This window comes from Petromyzon marinus, chromosome 55 (genome assembly GCF_048934315.1).
Source record: "Petromyzon marinus isolate PM22_M1 ecotype Great Lakes invasive population chromosome 55, UKy_Petmar_22M1.pri1.0, whole genome shotgun sequence".
In the NCBI taxonomy this organism is placed as follows: Eukaryota; Metazoa; Chordata; class Hyperoartia; order Petromyzontiformes; family Petromyzontidae; genus Petromyzon; species Petromyzon marinus.
Window position 1 is genome coordinate 5,619,149 of NC_133721.1, and position 22,112 is coordinate 5,641,260.

General features: G+C 44.2%; 2 protein-coding genes across 2 annotated transcripts; both read left to right on the forward strand.

Annotated features, from left to right (window-relative positions):
- The first annotated feature begins 3,258 nt into the window (after positions 1-3,258).
- Positions 3,259-7,540, forward strand: LOC116954601 (olfactory receptor 1496-like). Its single transcript, XM_076052271.1, has 2 exons — positions 3,259-4,746; positions 4,860-7,540. The coding sequence occupies exon 2, from the start codon at positions 4,879-4,881 to the stop codon at positions 5,854-5,856; it is 978 nt and encodes a 325-aa protein (XP_075908386.1). The 5' UTR covers positions 3,259-4,746; positions 4,860-4,878; the 3' UTR covers positions 5,857-7,540.
- Positions 7,541-17,448: 9,908 nt separating this feature from the next.
- LOC116954589 (olfactory receptor 1496-like) lies at positions 17,449-21,351 on the forward strand. Its single transcript, XM_032975232.2, has one exon. The coding sequence runs from the start codon at positions 18,945-18,947 to the stop codon at positions 19,929-19,931; it is 987 nt and encodes a 328-aa protein (XP_032831123.1). The 5' UTR covers positions 17,449-18,944; the 3' UTR covers positions 19,932-21,351.
- The last annotated feature ends 761 nt before the right edge of the window (positions 21,352-22,112 follow it).

Here is a 22,112-nt window from a genome sequence, read left to right on the forward strand (position 1 = left end):
CCCTATTTTACAGTCAATTGTAAACAGTATTACTTAATAAATAATTAGCAGTATTGAGTGTGGTAATTGCTGTAGGATAAAAACTGTGTTTGAATCTGTTTGTTCTCGTTTTTGTGCTTCATGGTACCAAGCTAATGCTGAAATCTTTAATTCCTGTTTTCTCCGGGTTGCTTATTGGGGAATGTAGAGCAGCCATATCCTCTAAACGCACGTAAATTTTAAATGTGGACGCAGAACCCGGAAAAAAATCCACAACCACAGGGAGAACATGCAAACTCCAAATATACAAACTCACAACCTCCTGTATACCAAGCGAGGTAGTTACCATCTAGCCACCGTGGATTACTGGGACGGCATGAAAACGTTTACATCCAGCAGTGAATTGATAAAGGGCTGTAAATTATTTATTTTTACAAAAGAATGTTATTTAAAAAAATCCTGTTTTAATTTATAAATAATCACAAAATTTTACCCATTTGGTCGATTTTTCATGAAAAGTGAAGTACTGTACCACTGAATGGGTTGGTTTTCCACATTGTAACATGTTCATATACCATCATCCATTTGTAAAATTTAACAGCCACTCTTGTAGATGCCATTCTTCATGGCTCTACTCATTCCGTATGCTCGCGAGACTGTTGTAAACCTTGTTTAATCCTCAATCACTCACAATGTGCCTTTGGCGAAATCACCCAGAATGCATCCAAGATAGTCACATCTTGGAAGCTAAGCAATGTTGAGCCTGAAAAGTGCTTGTATGGGTGACCACCGCACACAAAACAGATGATATAGGCTTCTGTGGGACTTCGTTGCCTGCATCACGTAGTGCAGCAACATACACAGTTGTACAGTCATCTGCTCCAATGCCTAAACTCCCTGCCTTCCCGCAACCTGTGCTGACCAGCTGGTCAATGCGGTCAAAAAACTCCACTTAACTTACAAGGTGTGAGGAGGCCCTCATCCAGCGGTGGAATGACAAAAGCGGTTGAAAGTGCACCTAATTTATCAACATAATGTGGTGTTAAAAAAAAGTCCACTGATGTGAAATATCATCCTAATTGTCTGGGCTCCACCTCACTGACTGCAGAGTATTCCCTTGTAATTTGAAGTCGCCCAGACACATCTCTCCATGTGAGCGTTCGTAATGAGAGACACGTGACCACAGAACCACGAGAGCGTTATTGGACACGTGATACCCGAAACGTATAAAAGAGGGGGTTCGCGCGCGGCTCACTGAGCTCTCTGCTGCAAACATCAAGTGGCAACGGTGAGTTTATACAGCTGGGCTTGGGCGGGTGTTTGATTAGCACTTTCACGCCTCCTAAGCTAAAACATGTTTTTAATAACGTTTGTATGTTTGCGTGGTAATAACATTCCGTGTGTCACGTCTCTAAAAAAAAAATAACATGTTTAGTTTCATTCAAAATAACACGCCTGATTTTACGTGTAATTTACCAGATTACTTTAAAAGTATTCGTAATGTTTATTGAAATACAGTGAGATCTCAGAGTAGGCAGTCTGAGACTTGTGACTCGGACTTTTGCTACACGCACAGGGCGGGAAGCAAGGAGTCAAATCACCCCACCACCATCACGCGCACGTGGATTTGAGGGCGTGTGAATATATCGCTGGCGCAATGAACGAGTCAAAAGAAACGTGTTCCATCTGACCTGGATGTTACCGATGATTCGTGAATCATTTGCTGGACAGCACTGTACATTATTAAATAGTTACGTACATGTATATACATTTTATATCCACTCTTACATTTTATATACTACACTGGTGTAAACGAACCTCAACTTACGCGAATTTGCGCTAATATACATGGAACCTAACCCCCACCGCGTAATCTGAGACCTTGCTGTATGTTAGCAGACGTGTCAGAAATTGTCACTTTTGGAAATGCGTTTTCAATACGTGACTTTCCATATCTGCACATTTGAATAAGCGCTTCATTTTGTAGTTCATGAAATCTCCCACCATAAATACTTTGTACATACAAGACAAAACCATTTGGAATTACAAAGTCGATACGTGAGACTGCAAATAAAAATGCTGACATTGAATGAATCCACTTCAATACAATCAGGGTACACACACTCTTACTCAGCAAATCCTCATCATTAGTCGTGATCAATCTAATGCTTAATGGATTTCAAACGCTGTCGTCAAATCTTACATTCTGATGCTAACACATTTAGCTCCTGAACCTGAGCCAGTTTCATCAATCCATCTGTGCAGTGGACATCCAATTGGGCGAGGTCACTCGTTAATCGACACCACTAATAGTTTATAACGGGTCCTCCTCAAGCCTCCTCACAGAAGAGGGTATATTCGACGGGGCTCTAGAGAGAGCCTCTAGAGCACGGGTGGGGAACCTTTTTTCTGCCAAGGGCCATTTGGATATTTATAACATCATTCGCGGGCCATAGAAAATTATTAACTTAAAAATTAGCCTGTTATATTTGGTCAAACATTTTATTAACTCGCCCCTAATGTGATGGCTGGAACTGCTTCCATTTGGTTAGGCGTGTGATGATGTTAGCTGGTATTGATGATGTTGCTACTCGCAACTGCTTTTCCAGGTTTGCTCCTAGATTTATTGAATTTCGAGTCCCGCCTGCGGTTGCCTTGGCAGGGCCAGAGAGCAAATGCATTTGACTCTCTGAATCACATTTACAGTAGCCTTGATAATAAGCAGTACTGTGCCTGTCTTTTTCTAGACCTGTCCAAAGCTTTTGATACAGTAGACCACAACACCATGCTTAGTAAACTAAGTTGCCTCGGTTTTTCCGAAAACGCAGTAAAATTATTACAAAATTACCTCTTTTCTCGCACCAAAACTGTATTCACAGATGGTTGGAGGTCAAACAGTGTTAAGATAACAAAAGGGGTTCCACAGGGTTCCATCCTCGACCCCCTTTTGTTCTCTCTTTATGTCAATGACTTGGGCACTGACCTGGATCATTCCAGGGTAAATCTTTTTGCAGATGACACGATACTGATTACGGTTGACGTGATTGCTAAGCTACAGGGTGATTACAACAAACTACAACATAAACTAGTTGCTCTTAAACTAGTCCTGAATAAATTTTGATTTAAAGCTTTCGTGACTGCAGTAATTCATATTCTTAGCTCTTTCGGTAAAGTCACGTTGAAGGGAAACAATAAAATAATAATATATATAAAACAATAAAATTCTCACGACGTTTCGACTGTGGTTGTGGATTTTTTTCAACCTGATGATGACTGTGTTACAGTCGAAACGTCGTGAGAATTTTATTGTTTTATATATATTTTATTTTATTGTTTCCCTTAAACGTGACTTTACCAAAAGAGCTACGAATATAGTCCTGAATACCTCTATAACAAGGTGCTATGCTTCTCACCAGGACTAAAGGAGGAAGTTACTTTTCCCAAATTACATTTCTTAAATAATTATCAAATAGAGCAAGTCAAGATCTATAACTATCTTGGGGTCATCCTGGATTCAAAACTGAATTTTGAAGATCACATTGATTATATTGGTAAAAAGACAAAAATAGAAATTGGTTTTCTGTATCGACACAAGCACTGCTTCCCCCCATGTTCCATTTGGAATTGATAAAAGCTACCATACTGCCTCAACTTGACTACTGTGACATCGTGTATAAATCAGCCCCAAGTACTGTACTGAAGAAGCTTGATTCCATCTATCACTCGGCCTTAAGATTTACATTTAACTGCCCATATAGGACTCACCACTGTGATCTCTACATTGGGTCAAACTTAACATCTCTTAATGTTCGACGGCTTGTGCAGCAGATCTTATTTATTCACGATGTACTTACAAAAAAATCCGCAGACTACCTGCTGGATCTCCTCTCTGTTTCAAAGAACAAATTTGGCCTCAGGTCTTCGCTCATTTACCAGCTTCACATTCCCTATTGCCGTACAAAAACCGGAGGAAGGGCCTTTGCTATTGATGCCCCGAGGGTCTGGAATGCTATTGCCAATAAACTGCAACTTAAATCGCTACCAATGCGATCTTCTCTCAAAACTGCTCGAGAGGAGTTGTACACCCCTAGCTGCCACTGCTATTCATTGGCGTAAAATAAAATAAAAATGTTCGCTCCGGATGACGCTGCAAAGTATTATCTGTATTTTGATTTAGTGTCCTGATCTCAAAGGTGCATTGAAAATTATGATACTCCGACTGATGCTTCTGTTGTTGTGGAGTAACTCATGCAGCCAGCTATGGCTCTAGGATTTGGTGTTACATGTTATTTACGTAATTTATTGTAAAAATTCGGTCACAGTCCCTATGATCACTGTTACGTTGCAATTATGGCTTTATTTTTTGGTGATTTCGAAAAGTTTTTTGGTTTGACTGATGGCCTTAATCTAAGTTTTCTTGTAGTTGTTCTTTGACTTGCATCCCACTGGGATTTTTTGCACACAGCGTTGGTGTACGGTGCTTTTTTCAGGAAAATTTTGCCGTGTTTTTTCATGGATTTTCTGTTTGCACAGTTACATAGTCACTTTTAAGATGTTTTCTTGGTCGTGTTTTTGTTTTTTTGTTTGTTGTGGTTGCACCCGATCCAAGAGCCGAATGGCTCACAGGGCCATATCAAAAGAAATAAACTGAAAAAAAGTGAAACTGATTTTGCAGGCCTCAAACGGCACGCGGGCCGGACGTTCCCCACCCCTGCTCTGAAGGGTATTTGTTCTACTCTTCCACGCTGACCAGACCTCTGGGAAGAGGTAGGAGTACTCACCCTTTGCCCCAACATACACAACTTGTAAGTATTATAATACATTTATTATTAATTTCATTTAAAACAAATCCTCACCTTCTGTGCCTCTTCGAACACCAGCTGTTGATCAGCGTCGGCAATGGAGAACGACAGCTTGGCGTTCTACCTCTCCACGTTCGAAACCTCGTACTCCGTGCAGATGGTCATCTTTGGCCTCTGTCTGCCGCTCTATGCGGCCACAGTTGTAGCCAACCTGCTGGTCTTCGTGGCGGTGCTCGTGTGCCCGGAGCTGCACAAGCCCATGTACTTGTTCCTGGGAAACATGGCGGTGGCCGACATCGTCGGCTGCACAAGCTCCGTGCCCAAGCAGCTCCAAATCCTGCTGACGGGTGACGGCGAAATCCTGCGCGAGTCTTGCCTCGTGCAGATGTTTTCCGTTCACGTGTTCTGTAACGTCGAGGTTCTGACGCTATCGGTCATGGCTTTTGACCGTTATGTGGCCATCTGTCACCCGCTGCGCTACCACACCATCGTCACAGCCAAAAAGACGCTCGGAGTGCTGCTGCTGATGTGGACGGTCACCTCGGCGGTTTATGGGGCCCTCACATTCCTCGCCGCGCAGCTAAAATTCGGCGATAACCGGAAAATCCAAGGGATTTTGTGTGATAACATGGGAATTATTTTGTTGGCTGAATCGGACACCAATGTTAATTATGCATACGGCTCGATACTCATGCTGATCCTCTTTATCTTACCACTTGTTTTCATAAGCTTCAGCTACTTAAAGATATTTATTGAGTGTCGCATTAAACGATCTACTGAGATTACTAAGCACGGTTTGAACACTTTGCTGACACACTTCTTAGCGCTGTCGATGTTTTTCTTTGCGATTTTTGTTTCCACCGTAACGCCTCGTTTCATCAAAGATTTCAACACCCCCACTCTGCGAAACATGAGGTGCATTTTCCAGTTCGGTACGTTTATTGTGCCAATAGCGAATGTGCTGATCTACTGTTTACGCACCAAACAGCTAAGGAGAGGAATGAGGATGTGTTGTAAAAATGCATTCTTTGGTACACTTTTTCCACCATTTTCAAAAGTCTCAAATGTAAGTTAAATTCAGTTTTCAAGAGAAACCGACCATATGACTCCATACATATGAACCGGAAAACTTCCATTGTTAGAATGTTATTTAGCAAGCTACTGTAATCATCCTTAAGCTGAAATTTTTATGAAAAAATACACATCAGTGGCAAGTTATACGAGAGCTCATCTCTCACTCTCCATGCCCCCACCTCCGCCAACGTGCACTGACCAGAATGGCCAAGTATGGTCAAAAGATCCAATGATCGACAGTGTGGGGAGGCTTTCATTCACTGATTTTTTTAGAATGATTGGAATTATGTTTACACAAACATCACGCACATGTCCTTTGCAATACGTACATAAGGAACCACTGCTTAAGTGTAACATTGAGTGCGATGTGTAACCGTGCATTATGGTGTTAAGTTAAACAATACCCTATGAATTCTGATACATTTACTATAAATGTGTTCAATTGTTTTTAAAAAACGTTTTTAGTTGGCTTAGTTTTGAGCTGCATTTGTTAACAATTGCTTTTTGAGTACAGGCAGAGCTTGCTGAACGTCGGGGTTACATTCTTGGAAAATGCCGTGTTGGGAAAAATGCGTTCAACAAATAATAGACGTTACGAGGAAAATCGAGTTGTGTTCCTTGGTTTGAAATTATCACTCCCTCTTTGTTTAACTAATGCTCCGATATTTGCCACCCTTGTTATTGTACTAAAGGATGCTGAATCGCTATCCATGTCTTTTCTGCGTGTGTACACTTAATTTATTTAAAAATTCTACCTCGACACAAAACCCCCGTCTCCAGTCCTCTTCCTGCACCGCGGCACTCACGCCCGATGCTCACCCCTGAAACTCACTTGAACGTTCACGGTTCGCCATCTGGGCATTCATATGACTCGTCGTGTCAGCAACTGGATGGTTCGGTGCAAGCGGCAACGCGGGAACATTTGCGTTGTGCTCTTGTGCATTTGTCCGGGAGCGTGTTGGTGATTCGCCATCTAGGCGTCCGTCTGACTGACGGCCTCAACGAGTGGACAGCGAGATTAATGCGGCAATGTGTGTGGACATTTGCGTTGTGCCGGTTGTGCATTTTTTGTTGAGATTATCACGCGAAAAAACATACAACCGCCATTCACCACTAAGTGGCGGTCACGTCACCATGGTGCTTGTGCCAGGCTATATGTACTTTAAGGCCACGTGAAAGTGTTGAACGCCTGCTGGGAGGTCACAGGACAGACCCAGGTGCTATGGATTGACTTAGATGACTGGCGGATGCGCCATCTTTGTTTTAGCCGCCCGGCGCTCTGCTCGTTGTTGTGAGCATCATTATTCTGCCCTCCGTTGCTGGAGGGCGTTGCCTACCAACTGTCCAGTTTTGTCCTTCACGAGCCTCCTCCACAGGCGATCTTGACACCACTCGTACCAGTCATTAGTAAGCCAAGTGAGCTCCATTTTCTCTTGTACAACATCATTCCATCTCTTCTCTAGCCTGTCCCGCGCTCATTTAGCTCCCTCTATTTGGCCAAACAATAGCTGTTTTGTTTCGATTTAAAGCTTTCGCGACTGCAAGGATTCATCTTCTTTGGTTGTTTCGGTAAAGTCACGTAGAATGAGAATAAAATAATAAATTGATAAAATAAAATAACAATAAAATTCTCACGACGTTTCGGCCACAACACAAGTAGCCTTCATCAGGTGAAGGGACGAGACTGTCTGGAGGACAGCGCTGGAGCGAACACAGCCAAGCATAGACCGCGACCTTTAAGCTGTGTGAGAAGAAACAGAGCACCTTGACAAAGGAATTTAGCATAGAATTTAGCATTGAAATAGCTGAGTGATTAGCTTGTGACTGGTCACAGAAATGGCTATGTTAAAGTTAAAGCATACACATCCGCAGAGGCACCCCTTGACAAAGGAATTAGCATAGAATTTAGCATTGAAATAGCTGAGTGATTAGCTTGTAACTGGTCACAGAAATAGCTATGTTAAAGTCAGAGCATACACATTCACAGAGGCACCTCGTACAAATCAAATCAAATATTTATTTAAATGCTAAATTCTCCTGTTTGATTTGTACTAGGTGCCTCTGTGAATGTGTATGCTCTGACTTTAACATAGCTATTTCTGCGACGAGTTACAAGCTAATCACTCAGCTATTTCAATGCTAAATTCTATGCTAATTCCTTTGTCAAGGGGTGCCTCTGCGGATGTGTATGCTTTAACTTTAACATAGCCATTTCTGTGACCAGTCACAAGCTAATCACTCAGCTATTTCAATACTAAATTCTATGCTAAATTATTTTGTCAAGGCGCTCTGTTTCTTCTCACACAGCTTAAAGGTCGCGGTCTGTGCTTGGCTGTGTTCGCTCCAGCGCTGTCCTCCAGACAGTCTCGTCCCTTCACCTGATGAAGGCTACTTGTGTTGTGGCCGAAACATCGTGAGAATTTTATTGTGTTATTTTATTTTATCAATTTATTATTTTATTCTCATTCTACGTGACTTTACCGAAAGAACCAAAGAAGAAAAATAGCTGTTTGGGCATGCAGTGGCTTGGCATGCATTCTATGTGAGCCAGCCAAAACAGCCTTGCCTGCTGGAGAAGCTCACCGATGGGACTGTCCAGATATTTATAGGATTTATGCGCTCCTGACAATCCAGCCTGGTTAAACTGAGGATGGATCATAGCAGGCCTACCTGAATGCACAAGCATGGTAAATAAATCACACAGTCAATTCATTCAACACTCTGACGGCACTACTGTTCGACGTAGAGATGAGAATCCTAGCAAAGTCGAATGGCGTATAGCTGAAACCTTCACTCTCATGTTCTGAAAAACAGACCTCATTCAGTAAGCCATGTATAGTCGGAACACGTGTTCGATAAAGCTGCGGTTGGGCAAGGGTTTCCTGTATTTTTGCATTGCTATTGTAAAATACTCTGTGATGCTCTCCACGAATAGCACTATATGAAAGCAAATGCTCCTGTATGTCTCTTACAGCGAGTCCTCTGCTTATCGCGGGAGTTTCTGTCCAGAAAATTGCCACGAAGTGAATTCGCGTTAAGCGGGGGTAGTTTCCCCATAAAGAATTATTGTGAAGGTGGGGGTGACATTCCAGCCCGTAATATCAGTTTTCATTTAACAGTTCAGTCCACCTATTATTGGTTCTTTCGGTAAAGTCACGTAGAAGGGAAACAAAGTAATAAAAATATAAAACAATAAAATTCTCACGACGTTTCGACTGCAACACAATCAATCATCATCAGGTGTGAAAACCCCAACAAGAACATTTGAAAAAAGTGGCGGTTATTTTTAACGTTAGCACCACGGAGAGAGATTTGACAGTTTGTTCAGATGGACGAGTCCATCTATGTTCGGAAAAGAGGATGGACTCGTCCATCTGAACAAACTGTCAAATCTCTCTCCGTGGTGCTAACGTAAAAAATAACCACCACTTTTTTTCAAATTTTCTTGTTGTGATTTTCACACCTGATTATGATTGCTTGTGTTGCAGTCGAAACGTCGTGATAATTTTATTGTTTTATATTTTTATTATTTTGTTTCCCTTCTACGTGACTTTACCGAAAGAACCAAGAATATGAATCCCTGCAGTCATGAAAGCTTTAAATCAAAAGTTCAGTCCACCGTTTGACATGTTTCTTTTGAAAATGTATCGTGTATACTTAATACATCTGTGAATATGCTGTGTGTGAGACATTCATTTATTTAAATATGAAGTGTGTGAGAGATAAATATGGTGAGTGAAACAAAAATAAGGGAGCTAGACGACTCTACACACACAAAGATGATGGAACAATGACTGAGGACGAAGAGGACGGCACGACGTGCATCACAGAGCGCATCGCTGCAGTACCAGTAGCCAACGCTGCCAACACTCACACTGCTCAAAAAAAGTAGTCCATCGCACACTCGGCTCGCGTTATGTAATGCCCAATGAGTGACTTGCTAAATGTGTTTCAAGAAAGACAATGGGATCGTTATACAGAACGAGGTCTCGGTTGTACACACATTTGTAATGCATTTGCAGAGGTGTTAACTACGCGCTGTTGCGTAACCTGCATTGCCACCAGGGCAGTGCAGCATTACCCCTGGGTACAACGGTTGGGGTCAGTCGAGGTGAAACGGATCGTAGCCAGGGTTTGGTACGAACCAATCAGACGGTTCCACGTGGGAATGTATGATTGGTTCTACCTGGCCACGAAGGAGTATAAGACGGGTGACCCAACGGACCTCGGGGAGTTCTCTCCCTGCACGAAGACAGAAGACTGGGCTGAAGCCTAGCTAGGACCCTGGATCAGCCTCCCAGCCCTTCTAAGGGCTAAGGCTCGGCATACCCAGCGGTCAGGACCCACCGGGCCAGCGGTGGGCCAGATAGCCTCCCCTAGGTCCTAGCCGGAGGACTAGGATAGCGGTAGACGTGTGAGTCCCGCCAAGTCCGGAGGTTGTACCTCCCTAGGGTATCGGGTGAGGGGACCGACCCTCTGTGTGTGTTAAGCGTTGTATAAGGAAATAATACAATAAACAGAGTGTGCCTCCTAAAGAAGTCTGCTCGTCCTTACAACACTACACATTGTTACCAAAACACAGCACAAATCAGTTTCAATGTGTATCTGTACCATGCAAATTGATAACGGACTTTATTATAGCTGTGCATTCCGTGCAACTAAAGTTATGGGTGTGTTGGCACTTGCCAAAATAGTTTTTAGATGATTCATACTGTCAAGTGCTATCTCCCTGTGCTAATTGGCGGTGCTACATATGGTGCAAAAGAAGTTCAACAAACAATTAATTTCGGAAGGTTTGGAAATAAATCCCACCAACAGTTTTAGCGTCCTTCACGAACATCCTCCACAGGGGCCGATCTTGACACCGCTCGTACCAGTAATCCACAAGTCCACTCAGCTCCATATCCTAATACCACATAATTCCATCTCTTCAGCCCATGCCGCGACCATTTGGAGGCCATCCATTTAGTCCATACGCATGGAGGGGGTAGGGCATTAACCCAAATGCGTTTGCTCGCGTATTATGGGTCTACTGACAATGTGCGTACGCATAGGAAACGGGGTGGGGGGGGGGGGGGTGAAGCCTCGATAATAATTTGTCTACATTGGCCTTCAAATGAGCCACAGTTCAGTTTATTCTGCTGTCAGCAAGTACTACCGGGAGAAGTGGGACTGTGGGAGAGGTGTCACTTGTATGCCACCGTACCCCTGACTGCAGCTATTGTGGGGACCGCTGATCCCCGAATCCCCACTCCCAGGGGAGGGTTGTTACCCTCCGCCTCTCCTACCTTTGCCGCTGCTGTGCGAGACATGGTCCGCGGCTGGTTCTTAGCCCCCCGGGATCCGTTCGCACATACGCCCTATGTGCCCAGGCACTAACAAACCCGACGTCACTACCTGCCCGGCTCTGTACACCAATCACACGCGAGGGACTCGGGGTCAGGGGTTAGAGGGCAAGGGCGTCTACCACGCGCTCGCCGCCGATTGGAGGGGACACCTCTGAGCCGATTTAAAGGCCGTGTGAACAACCGCGCGTGCATGGGCACACAAGGCACTCCACCCTCCTCTTCACTTTAAACAGCCGCGCATGCACGCGAACACAAGGCACTCCACCCTCCTCTTCACACTCACAAAGACCACACGACACAGTTCATCCTCTAATGACGATTTATTCCCCGCGAATAACCCGCTAAACTACACGTGTTTGTGTGGGTCAGCAGACACTAGCCTATCCTTCGGGGATCCGGGACTCAATTTATCCTGCCTGTCGCTCCACTTTCTACCCTCTGGTTAATTAGCCCAAACTCACCTCTCCCTTACTTAACTCTTGCTCCCGCTCTGATGCGCAGGAAGCTGTGGAAGGGCAATGTCATACGATGTCTCCGTGGAGAACTGGGCCCAGCTGCGCTGAATGCTCGTCACACAGACGACTCAAACGGCTGGCCCCCCACTCCGCTGATCTCGATGCCTTGAAGAACACTGACCCCCTCACTCCCTGGTTCACCCTCTTTATCATTCTCACATCAAAGGGCACCGCGCTGCCCCGCCCCCTGGCCTCCCGTCCAATCAGGGGCCCGGATTTTCCTGCTCTTTTGATAGTCGGATCCTAGCTCTGGTGACGTCACCGCAGTGGTCCCCTCGACATCCGCTTTCTGCTCCTCCCGCTACCAGCCTACTGACCCATGTTGCATGTGCGTGTTTCCATCCGCGGTAACTCAACAGCCTCTGCCGTGACCATGCAATTAGAATCCCAGGTCACGGCGCCGCGGTGCACGTCAGCCTCGGGGGTAGGTCGCCCAATTCCCTGGCCGTAGGAAACCATAAAGCTTGATCCCATTAGGGGCTTCTGGACGAAAACCTGCTGGCCAGGTGACTTCCCCTCGGGCTCTATGTGGGGTGTGTGTGCATTCATGTGGGGGGCGGTGAGGGGCGAGCAGCGTCAGTGCCGTCGCTCTTTGGTGGCGGCGTCACGCCGGTGGGTACGGCCCCGACGGAGCGGCTCCATTGCGGCGGCACCACCCTATAACGCAGCTCAGCAGTGAGTCTAACATCGTCTGGCAGCCTGCCCCACCATGGATGACCACTCATCCTTCAATCTGGCCTCACTGCAGACTGCCACTGGCTCAAGATTTTAGCTTCCGTGGTGCTCTGTTCGTGCTGCTGCCCTCCGGACTTCAGTACTAACACTGGTCTGTACATCCGTCGACTGTTACAGCAGATGTTCAATTGACGCACTTTATAAAGAGACTAGTTCACCGAGTTTTAATTGTGTTTTATGATCACAATAGACGTGTTTTTGAATAACCAGTCAGGGTGGATAACACGGTTAAGTATAACTGTTTGTGCGAATCTGTGTGTAAAGCTAGGCCGCAAACTAGTAAACAAGATCAACAAAAATAAACTAATCGGTTATGGGAAAAAATAAAGCGGGATGAAATTCCTATAATACGTCACCTGTTCGACTGGGTTCAGTCGGCGTTTGAACCTAGCGGACACTAGACAAACTTTTGAAGTTACGCAACTTAACTTAATTATTTAATGCAGCCGGTAGTGGACTGTTTACTTAAACATGTTCATATTAGAATAGGTTTGTCCCCTTTTATCTGGCAACAGGTGTGAAGTTGTTAAAACACCAAACTGAAACCTTTTACAAGGAATCATGTCTGCATTAACCACAATACTTATGATCAAAATGCAAACAAAAAAACATATTCTCATATTATTAATCCTTCATCGGTGCTGCGTGGATTAAATATCGCCTGTTCTATAGGATTCCGGGGGGGGGGGTGCATCAAGCGTAAGTAGGCAGGTTGGGGGGGGGGTGTTCAAGGTACGCGTGTGTACGGGGAGGGGTCAAATTTTGACGTATTTTTGCATACGTAGTAAAATTAAATGGATGGCCCCTTAGCCCCCTCTTTCCGGCCGAACAAAAGCTGTTTGGGCGTTCAGTGACTGGGCATGCGGGCTACATGACCCAGCCAACGCAGGCTTGCCTGCTAGAGGAACTCACCGATGGTACTGTGTCCTCCACTCCCTTAAATTTCCCTCGCTTTAACCAATCCCATTTCAGGCCCGTTAGTGTTAGGTACCAATGAGAGGGCTTGTTTCACTTGCTGATTATCCGTGTCACGCGGTGTCCACCAGTCAAGATGAGTATGGTCAGCAGTGACATCATCTCTAGCAGTGGGCGGGCCTGCACTCCGGCCTTGTCAGTGGCGCACATGGTCAGGCCTGCGCTCAACAACAACCGCCATTCGCCACTAAGTGGCGGTGACGTCACCACGACGCTAGTGTCAGGCCATGTGCACCTTGAGGCCACGTGAAGTGTCGAACGCCCGCTGGCAGGAGGTCACGGGGCAGACCCAGCAGGTGCCACGGGTCGACTGTGCTCGGGCCTAGTGGGTCACGCACATGGCAGAGCCTAAGTTGGGCCTGGTAATGTTTTTCAGTTTTTTTTGTTTATTTATTTTGGTATAGCCCTATGAGCCATTCGGCTCTTGAATCGGGTGCAACCGCAACAAACAAAAAAAAACACGAACAAGAAAACATCTTAAAGTGACTATGTGACTGTGCAAACAGAAAATCTATGAAAAAAAACAGCAAAATATTCCTGAAAAAAGCACCGTACACCAACGCTGTGTGCAAAAAAATCCAAGTGGGATGCAAGTCAAACAACAACAACCACAAGAAAACTTAGATTAAGGCCATCAGTCTAACTCTGTACTACAACAAAACAAACATGTCCAAACCAAAAAAGTTTTCGAAATCAACAAAAAATAAAGCCATAATTGCAACGTAACAGTGATCATAGGGACTGTGACCGAATTTTTACAATAAACTACATAAATAACATGTAACACCAAATCCATAGCTGGCTGCATGAGTTACTCCACAACAGAAGCATCAGTCGGAGTATAAAAATTTTAAATGCACCTTTGAGATCAGCACGTCAAATCAAAATACATACTTTGAATGCTTAGGTAAGACAGCATTTGCTAATGTAAATAATAATTCATGTAAGCAATGGTAAGTGTCTAAAGCTAAATGTCGAACATCAGCGTCCCATAAAGTACAGTGGATTATAGCAACTCGAAGTCCAATGTCCAGGGTTATAATTGACATTTTTAATAATTCGTGGCGAGTAGGGGCAGTCCTCGACACAATTTCTGAAACCCGTTCGTAAGTTGAGCGGTTCGTAAGTCGGAACAATATTGTACTGTGTTATTAAATGTGTTATAGTTGCACAAAAAAGGGAAGCATTGTTAAATTAAAATTAGAATAAATATTGTACATTTGCATGTAAGAATATAAAAAAATATATATATTGTGCAGTAAATAAAACAAATAGAAAAAAATCTAGTTTCACTTACCTTGAGTCCTGATGCTGGCTTGCTTGTTGGAAGCGGGGCAAAGAGTCACCACAATTGCACACACACACAACAAAGATCCCCCGTGTAGCCTCAGCAGACTGTTGGGGCAAGTGCTGTTAGCGATTAGCACCTATGAAGGCCGACACGGCACACAAGGGCGTGGTTGGCCGTCCGCATTTGTCTCCCCAGTGCTGATGTTTATACACCACACCAGGTACTCATTTGAGGCTAAGTCGACCGAGGGAAGGTCCATGACCGGTTCAGATAATTATCATCATTGGTATTGGCCGTGAGCGGGAATCGAACTAGGTTCGCCGGGATCGTAGCACAGCGCACGGAAACCGCTACACTACCGCTCCCCACAATATCCACATACACTCGCACACACATAACAAGGAGTTATGGTCATTGCCTTCAACAGACCTGGAGCAAGTGCTGTCAGCTAGTACTTCTTAAGCCACGCTTGGAACATCAGGTGATTGGCCAGCATCACGCCGAGCCGTCTTTGTCTGCCGCATGCTGATATTCACATCCCGCACGAGCTATGCACTCATTGAAAGCAGTCACACGCACGGTGACTCTACCACTCGCTAACTATTTATATAACAAAGGTTCAATTGCACAATCACAAAAAGTGAGGTCCGTATAACTCACAGCATTGACAAAGACCGGTGCATGAGAACACTCAAATGCAACTAACTTGTTAAATAGGCTCATAAAAAAGAATTCAACCTACTACCTGTTCATATCAAATCATTTCGACAATCTTGGCAGCTCCCTTGCTCATTGTTTTGGTCTCCAAAGACCGAACTCCACTGCAGCAAACACCGAGGCCAACGGTACCACGCACGAATTCAGCTGCTGCTCCTCTCCCAAGCAGCCTAGCCCGTGTCTCTCCACAGTCTCAACGTCATCGTTTCTTCTTTGCCTGCTCATTCCCTCCTTATGGGCGCCAGGGTGGCGAGATGTCAACTACCTCGCCTGGTTTACAGGAGGTCGTGGGTTCGATCCCGACCCTGACGCCTGCTGCTGTATATTTGGAAGTTTGCGTGTTCTCCCCGTGGTCACGTGGAATTTTCTCCGGGTCCTCCAGTTTTTCCCTCCACATTTAGAAACATTGCGTTTAGAGTATTGGGCTGCTATAAATTTCCAACGTGATAGGCCACTTCGTCGAGCTCTCATTTGTGGCCAGGTCGCTTTTGAAAAAGAGCTCCATAGCTCAGTGGGTCTTACCTGGTTAAATGCTTATTATTTTAGTTTATATCCCTCCACAGGTCCAATTACTTTATGCTCGTGTTTTTTATTGTATTGGAGAAACAAATGCATCAAAAATTATAGTGGAAAAAAACGTCAATAATTCAGATTTGCCGATTTATTGTAGCGTTCAAAATCAACTTAAAAACATGAAAAAAACTGAACACAGCAACCCAGGTGCAACAGCGAATGTATGGCAACCAGACGCAGCACTCATTTAATTTTTTCATCTCGTTGTCACAAAGGGGTTATTTCCCTTGGTGTCTAAAAAAATATATAAATTTGCAGCATGGAACAATCTTGCAATGCTCAAAGGGGTATGTTCCATATGGGGGTCCATTAGAAGCATTTAAAGCTCTTGAAGGCCAACGGATTGCTTCTATATTCGACTCAATACAATTAAAATGACGATAATATCCTCAACGGCATTTTTTTCTACTGGCTAATTATAACGAAGATAATTAAGGCTCGACGTTCTACTTGCCCAACTAAAAGTTCTGCAGCACACTTTTCCATTATTTAAGGTTCAGTTCTGTTTAAAATTCTCACATTTCTCATTGCTCCTTTCGTATTTTTTGGCAGCGGTGTTTTAAGGCTGGCTGCTGACGGCCGAACGGGCGAGAGGCAGCTAAAGATGGCAAGACAAGGAAGAGATCAAGGAGTGGACTCAGCTCAGCATGGGGAACATGAGATCCCGACAGTTTGCGCTGATAGGAATCGCTGGTGTACATTGACCATTGAAACATGCATTTAGAGTATTTAGCTACTATAAATGTACACGTGATAATCCACTTATATCTAGATTGAAAACTCAATTCTTTAGAACTGCTTTTTGGACCGCGGTGGGCAGATGTTTCCTACCTCGCCTGGTATACAGGAGGTCGTGGGTTCGATCCCGACCCTGACGCCTGCTGTATAATTGGTGTTTCCATGTTTTTTCCCATGGTCGCGTGGATTTTTCTCCGGGTCCTCCGGTTTTTCCCTCCACATTTAGAATCTCAGTGGGCCTTACCTGGTAACATAAAAAAAGTTTTTAATCGACCTAGCGTGTTTTTAGATTGTTCACTCTCTCCTGTTGGCTTAACTCTTGCTTCAGCCTAGTTTACCTCACACCATGTGGCATGCACAGCGGCAACGTGCAAGGGCACTCGCATTGCCCTGGGGCATCGAGCCGTCCACCGGCTGAGGACAAGCCTAGATGGCGTATTGTTAACGTTCAAGTGTCCACGACGTTTTGCGTTGAGGTATATAAAACTTCGAGATTTTTACAGCTTCATTTATTGATGCGTTTTATTGTATTCTATGTTTTTGTATCATGTTATCTATTTGTATTGTACAATTTAAGTCGGTGTATAGATGTTATTTGCGTATGTATGTTGAACTTCTTTTGCACTGTATGTAGCCAACCGTGCTAATCAGCGATGCGGGGGAAGGACAACAAGCTAAACACGAAAAGCAGTTCTGAAAAAACTAGTTTTCAATCTCGACGATTTTTAAAGTGCATAGACACGCCAGTAATGTGGATTTACTCTCCAACACACCGGTGGGCTGAAGTAGAAACTAATTTGCGCGTTGTTTACGTGACAAACCTGGCTGTGTCAGGTGGTGGAGGGTTACGACACATTTATACTTACGCGATCTAACCCAAAAACCTTTATTGAGAAATTTTTTTAAAATGTATCTATAAACATCCATTAGACTTTTTTTTTGGGGGGGGGGGGGGAACCCCATGCTCAAAGTCAAGAGATGATGAATCTTATGAATGAGCACTGGCCAGATACCTTAGAAGCAAACACGATCAACTGGTATTCTCAAATAATAACAATCACTTCCATTTGTCAATGCAGTGCCACGCAAAAGCCACGCCACGCATCGGTCATGGGGGTCGTTTGTCTATAACTTCGTCACGCTGATTAATGAAGGTTGGTCAAATGGGGGGCTTACACACAATTGCTTCAGACGTCACTTGACACTGGACGTCAGCTGCAGCCAAGAATCGCGAACTCCATGAAGTTACCGGGGTTTGTGGCACAGCGCGTTACCCACTGTGCCAATGCTCCTCCCCCAGTATTCCCCAATGGTTACCATAGTTATTAATTCACTCACAAGCTGACCATCACCAGAACACGCAGCCATCAAGCCACGGTTGTTAGGGGACTCGCGTGGTGAGCATAGGTGTATAAATACAGAAGTGCTGATCGTCGGCTCGACCATTGCAGAGTGGCTGGCAATCGGGTGAGATTGGGTGTGATCAGAAAATATGTTAAGACTTGTTATAATTATTTTATTCAACAACATACAATATGGGTGAACCTGTAGCTGAGTTCACTCTGGTTGGTGCGCAATCTGCATTCGACCATGCAGCCGACTTTGCTATATATAGAGATTTTTTTTATTTTTTAACACAGTATGAATGTTTATGATATAATGTTGGGGATGAAAAAATTATGATAATCAAACACGATGTGTACTTATACGTACTATTGATGTATCTTGTTGCAAGTTGTGTGTGTATCGTTTGCACTGCATTGACGAATGGAAGTTGGGGGAGCGGTGGTGTAGCTATTAGCGCACCGTGCTACGGACCCACCTACAAGAGTTCGATTACCGTTAACGGCCAACACCAGTGACGATTATCTGTACCGGTCCTGGGCGCCTCCCCTAGATCGACTCAGCCTCAAATGAGTACCTGGTGCGGTGTGTTAAAAAAAACATCACCACTGGGGAGACAAAGGCGGTCGGGCGTGTTGTTGGCCACCCAGCCCCTCGTCTATCGTGCCGGCCTTCATAGGTGCTCGCTAACAGCATTTGCCCCAACAGTCTGTTATTGTTTGCGTGCCATGTGTGTATTGATTGTGTGTATTGATTGAACGCTTTGAACTGTGCTCCAGGAAAAGTTCGACGGACGCCTCGATTTATCTTGGCTTTCCTATAATCCTTTTGAGAGTTGTTGAAGGAGAAGGCAATGGAAAGCAATGATTCCTTCATCATGCTTGCAACGTTCGAAGCACCCTACAGCGTACAGCTGTGCGCTTTCGGCCTCTTTCTGCCGCTCTTCGTCGTCACCATCGTAGCCAATGTGGCGGTGCTCGCGACAGTGGCCGCCCGCGTGGACCTGCACAAGCCTATGTACATGTTCCTATGCAGCCTCGTGGTCGCCGATCTCATCAGTAGCGTAAGCACCATGCCCAAACAGCTCCAAATGCTCCTGACGGGCGACAACCGGATCCTGCGCACCGCGTGCATGGCGCAGATGTTTTGGATCAACGTGTTCGTCATCATGCAGGTTCTCACACTTGCTGCCATGGCATTCGACCGCTATGTGGCCATCTGCTTCCCGCTTCACTACCATACCATCGTTACCGGTAAACGGGCCATCATTATAATTTTCAGCCTCTGGAGCCTTACTATATCCGCTTTCGTGCCGGTGACAATTCTTTTTGCCCCGTTGAAACTCAAAGACAGCGACAGGCAAATGCAGGGCATTCTCTGCGACAACATTGGCTTCGCTCGCGTGTCCGCGGGCGACACGCGAATCCACGAAGCTTACGGGTCGGGGATCATCGTGGTGCTCATTGCGTTGCCTTTGAGCGTGATCAGCTTCACCTATTTTAGAATCCTTCTGGAGTGCAAAAGGACGCATTCGAACGATTTCAAGAACAAGGCACTGTACACCCTGTTCACTCACTTTCTCCTGCTCATGCTTTTCTTCATTCCACTTTTCCTGTCGGTTCTCGTGCCGCGGCTCGTGAAGGATTTCTACAGCGCTCAGGTGCGAAACATCCGCTGCAGTGCCCAGTACACCAGTTTCCTCATGCCCCTGTCAAATGTAACCATTTACTTCTTCAGAACCAAGGAGCTGAGGAAGGAGGCAGTGAATTGGTTTCATAAAATCATTCCACGAGCACTGAGCAATTCAAAGCTAAAGAAAGTTTCTGTTCGAGTGGAGTGATTATTGGCTTTAAAAGGAATCGAATGTTACAAATTGTAATCGTTGATGGAAAGTCAATTGGAAGAATTTTAAACAAAGTATAAAATTGCATGGACAGAACATGTTTGTGAAAAATGTAAAGCAACAGTAGCCTCTCATAAAAAAAAACACAGATCAGCTACTAATGAATTGCTAAACAGACTAAACCCGCTTCATCATTCTTCGCTACGATTTGTACTGGATGTACCATACAGGACCCAGAATTGTGACCTCTACTTAAAATAAAATCTCTCATCACATGATGCGAGAAGAAATCTACATTGGGCTCTGTTCATTAAATCCTTATTGGCAAATCTTAGCGAATTCATTTATCCCATTGTCAAATCCGAGAAACCCAAGGCGTCCATCTAATTGCATTTTAACTATCACAAGAACAACGATTGGAATAGGTGACAGAGCCTTTGCCGTCGTAGCACCAACGTGTTGGAACAACCTTGTTTCTTCACTTAACAGAAGATTAGTGCTGAATACAGCCACTTTTCCACTGAGTTGTAACTTTGACCCTGATCTGTGTATCGATAGTTCAATGTTAATATCTAATTTAATTGAGAGACTGTGTTTTCTTTGTGTGGTCTGGGACTGTTCGTGCTGTTTTTTTACTGCCTTTCTCAAGTTTTTATTTAAAGCTTTCGTGACTGCAGTGATTCATATTCTTGGTTCTTTCGGTAAAGTCACGTTGAAGGGAAACAATAAAATAATAAAATATATATAAAAAACAATAAAATTTTCACGTTTCGACTGTAACACAAACAGTCATCATCAGGTGTGAAAACCAAATGTTCTTGTCGTTGGTTTTCACACCTGATGATGACTGTTTGTGTTACAGTCGAAACGTCGTGAGAATTTAATTGTTTTATATATTTTATTATTTTATTGTTTCCCTTCAACTTGACTTTACCGAAAGAACCAAGAATATGCCTTTCTCAAGCTTGAGAATTTATATACTTATGTAAATTTAACTTTTATGCTAACAAATTTTTGTTATCATTTAAGGGGCGCTACGGTGGCGTGATGTTATCTTTCTTGCCTGGTATGCAGGAAGTCGAGGGTTTTATCCTGACCCTGATGCCTGTCTATTTGGAGCTTGCATGTTCTTCCAATGGTCACGTGGATTTTTTTTTCTCCCGGTCATGCTATGTCCAACTTTTTTGAGCTATCATACGTGTGCCAGGTCGCTTCTGAAAAAAAAGCTAATAGCTCAGTGGGCCTTACCTGGTAAAATAAAAAATGAAACTGTTCAGTTTTATTTGTACATTTTTTTTGTGATTAGCTTACCTTTGCACTCCTATCGTGTTGTTGTAACATTTGTTGTTGTAACGTTCTGACCAGCCCCTCCTGAATTAAAATATGAAATGTGCAATACTTTTGGTCTCCTTGTGAATTATTCCTCTATTGTCCACTCTTATGCACGGAGCTTTGACTGTCAAAAGGTAAAGGCGCAGCCCTGCAGTGCCTTGCTAACGCTTATTCTGGTGGGCCTCCACTACAGGGAGCTCAAGAGCCTTCGAGAGGGTATTTGAGGTGGGAGTACCCACACACAGTGAACCTGCCAATTCACTGTATGTCTACCAGTTATTAATCTATATATCTCTTGAGTATATTTTACTCATTAAAATTCTAAGTGTGTTACGTGCATGATGGTTGCTGTTCATGAATGTGTTTCGTCACCGTATTTAAAACACAACAAGCTACATCCATTGAAAGCTATATGGGGGTGTTATGAGTAATTTCCTTTGGTTTTTAGCCCTGTTGCATGTTGGAAATTGATTTTGAAGAATATTGGCCCAATACCACTGGTCGCTATTCCAAAGTGGCTGTTTCCACTGCTGTGGGACTGCATTCCGCTATGGATATCTGCCACATCCATTTCGGGTTTCCAACTCTGAAGTACAAAAGCCCGGGACATGATAAGACCAAGAATATTTTACAATACGAGAAGATGGGAAAACTGCTACATGGAAATGCAAGTCTTGAATTGCGTATTCATATTACAAAACTTACAAAAACTGGGACTTAATTGAAATAAAAAATATGTCATGAACTTGTATTTATATTTTACCAGATAATGCTCACTGAGCTTTTTCAAAAGCGACCTGGCCACAATTGGCAGCTCAACTTAGTGGTTTATCCGTGCAAACACGC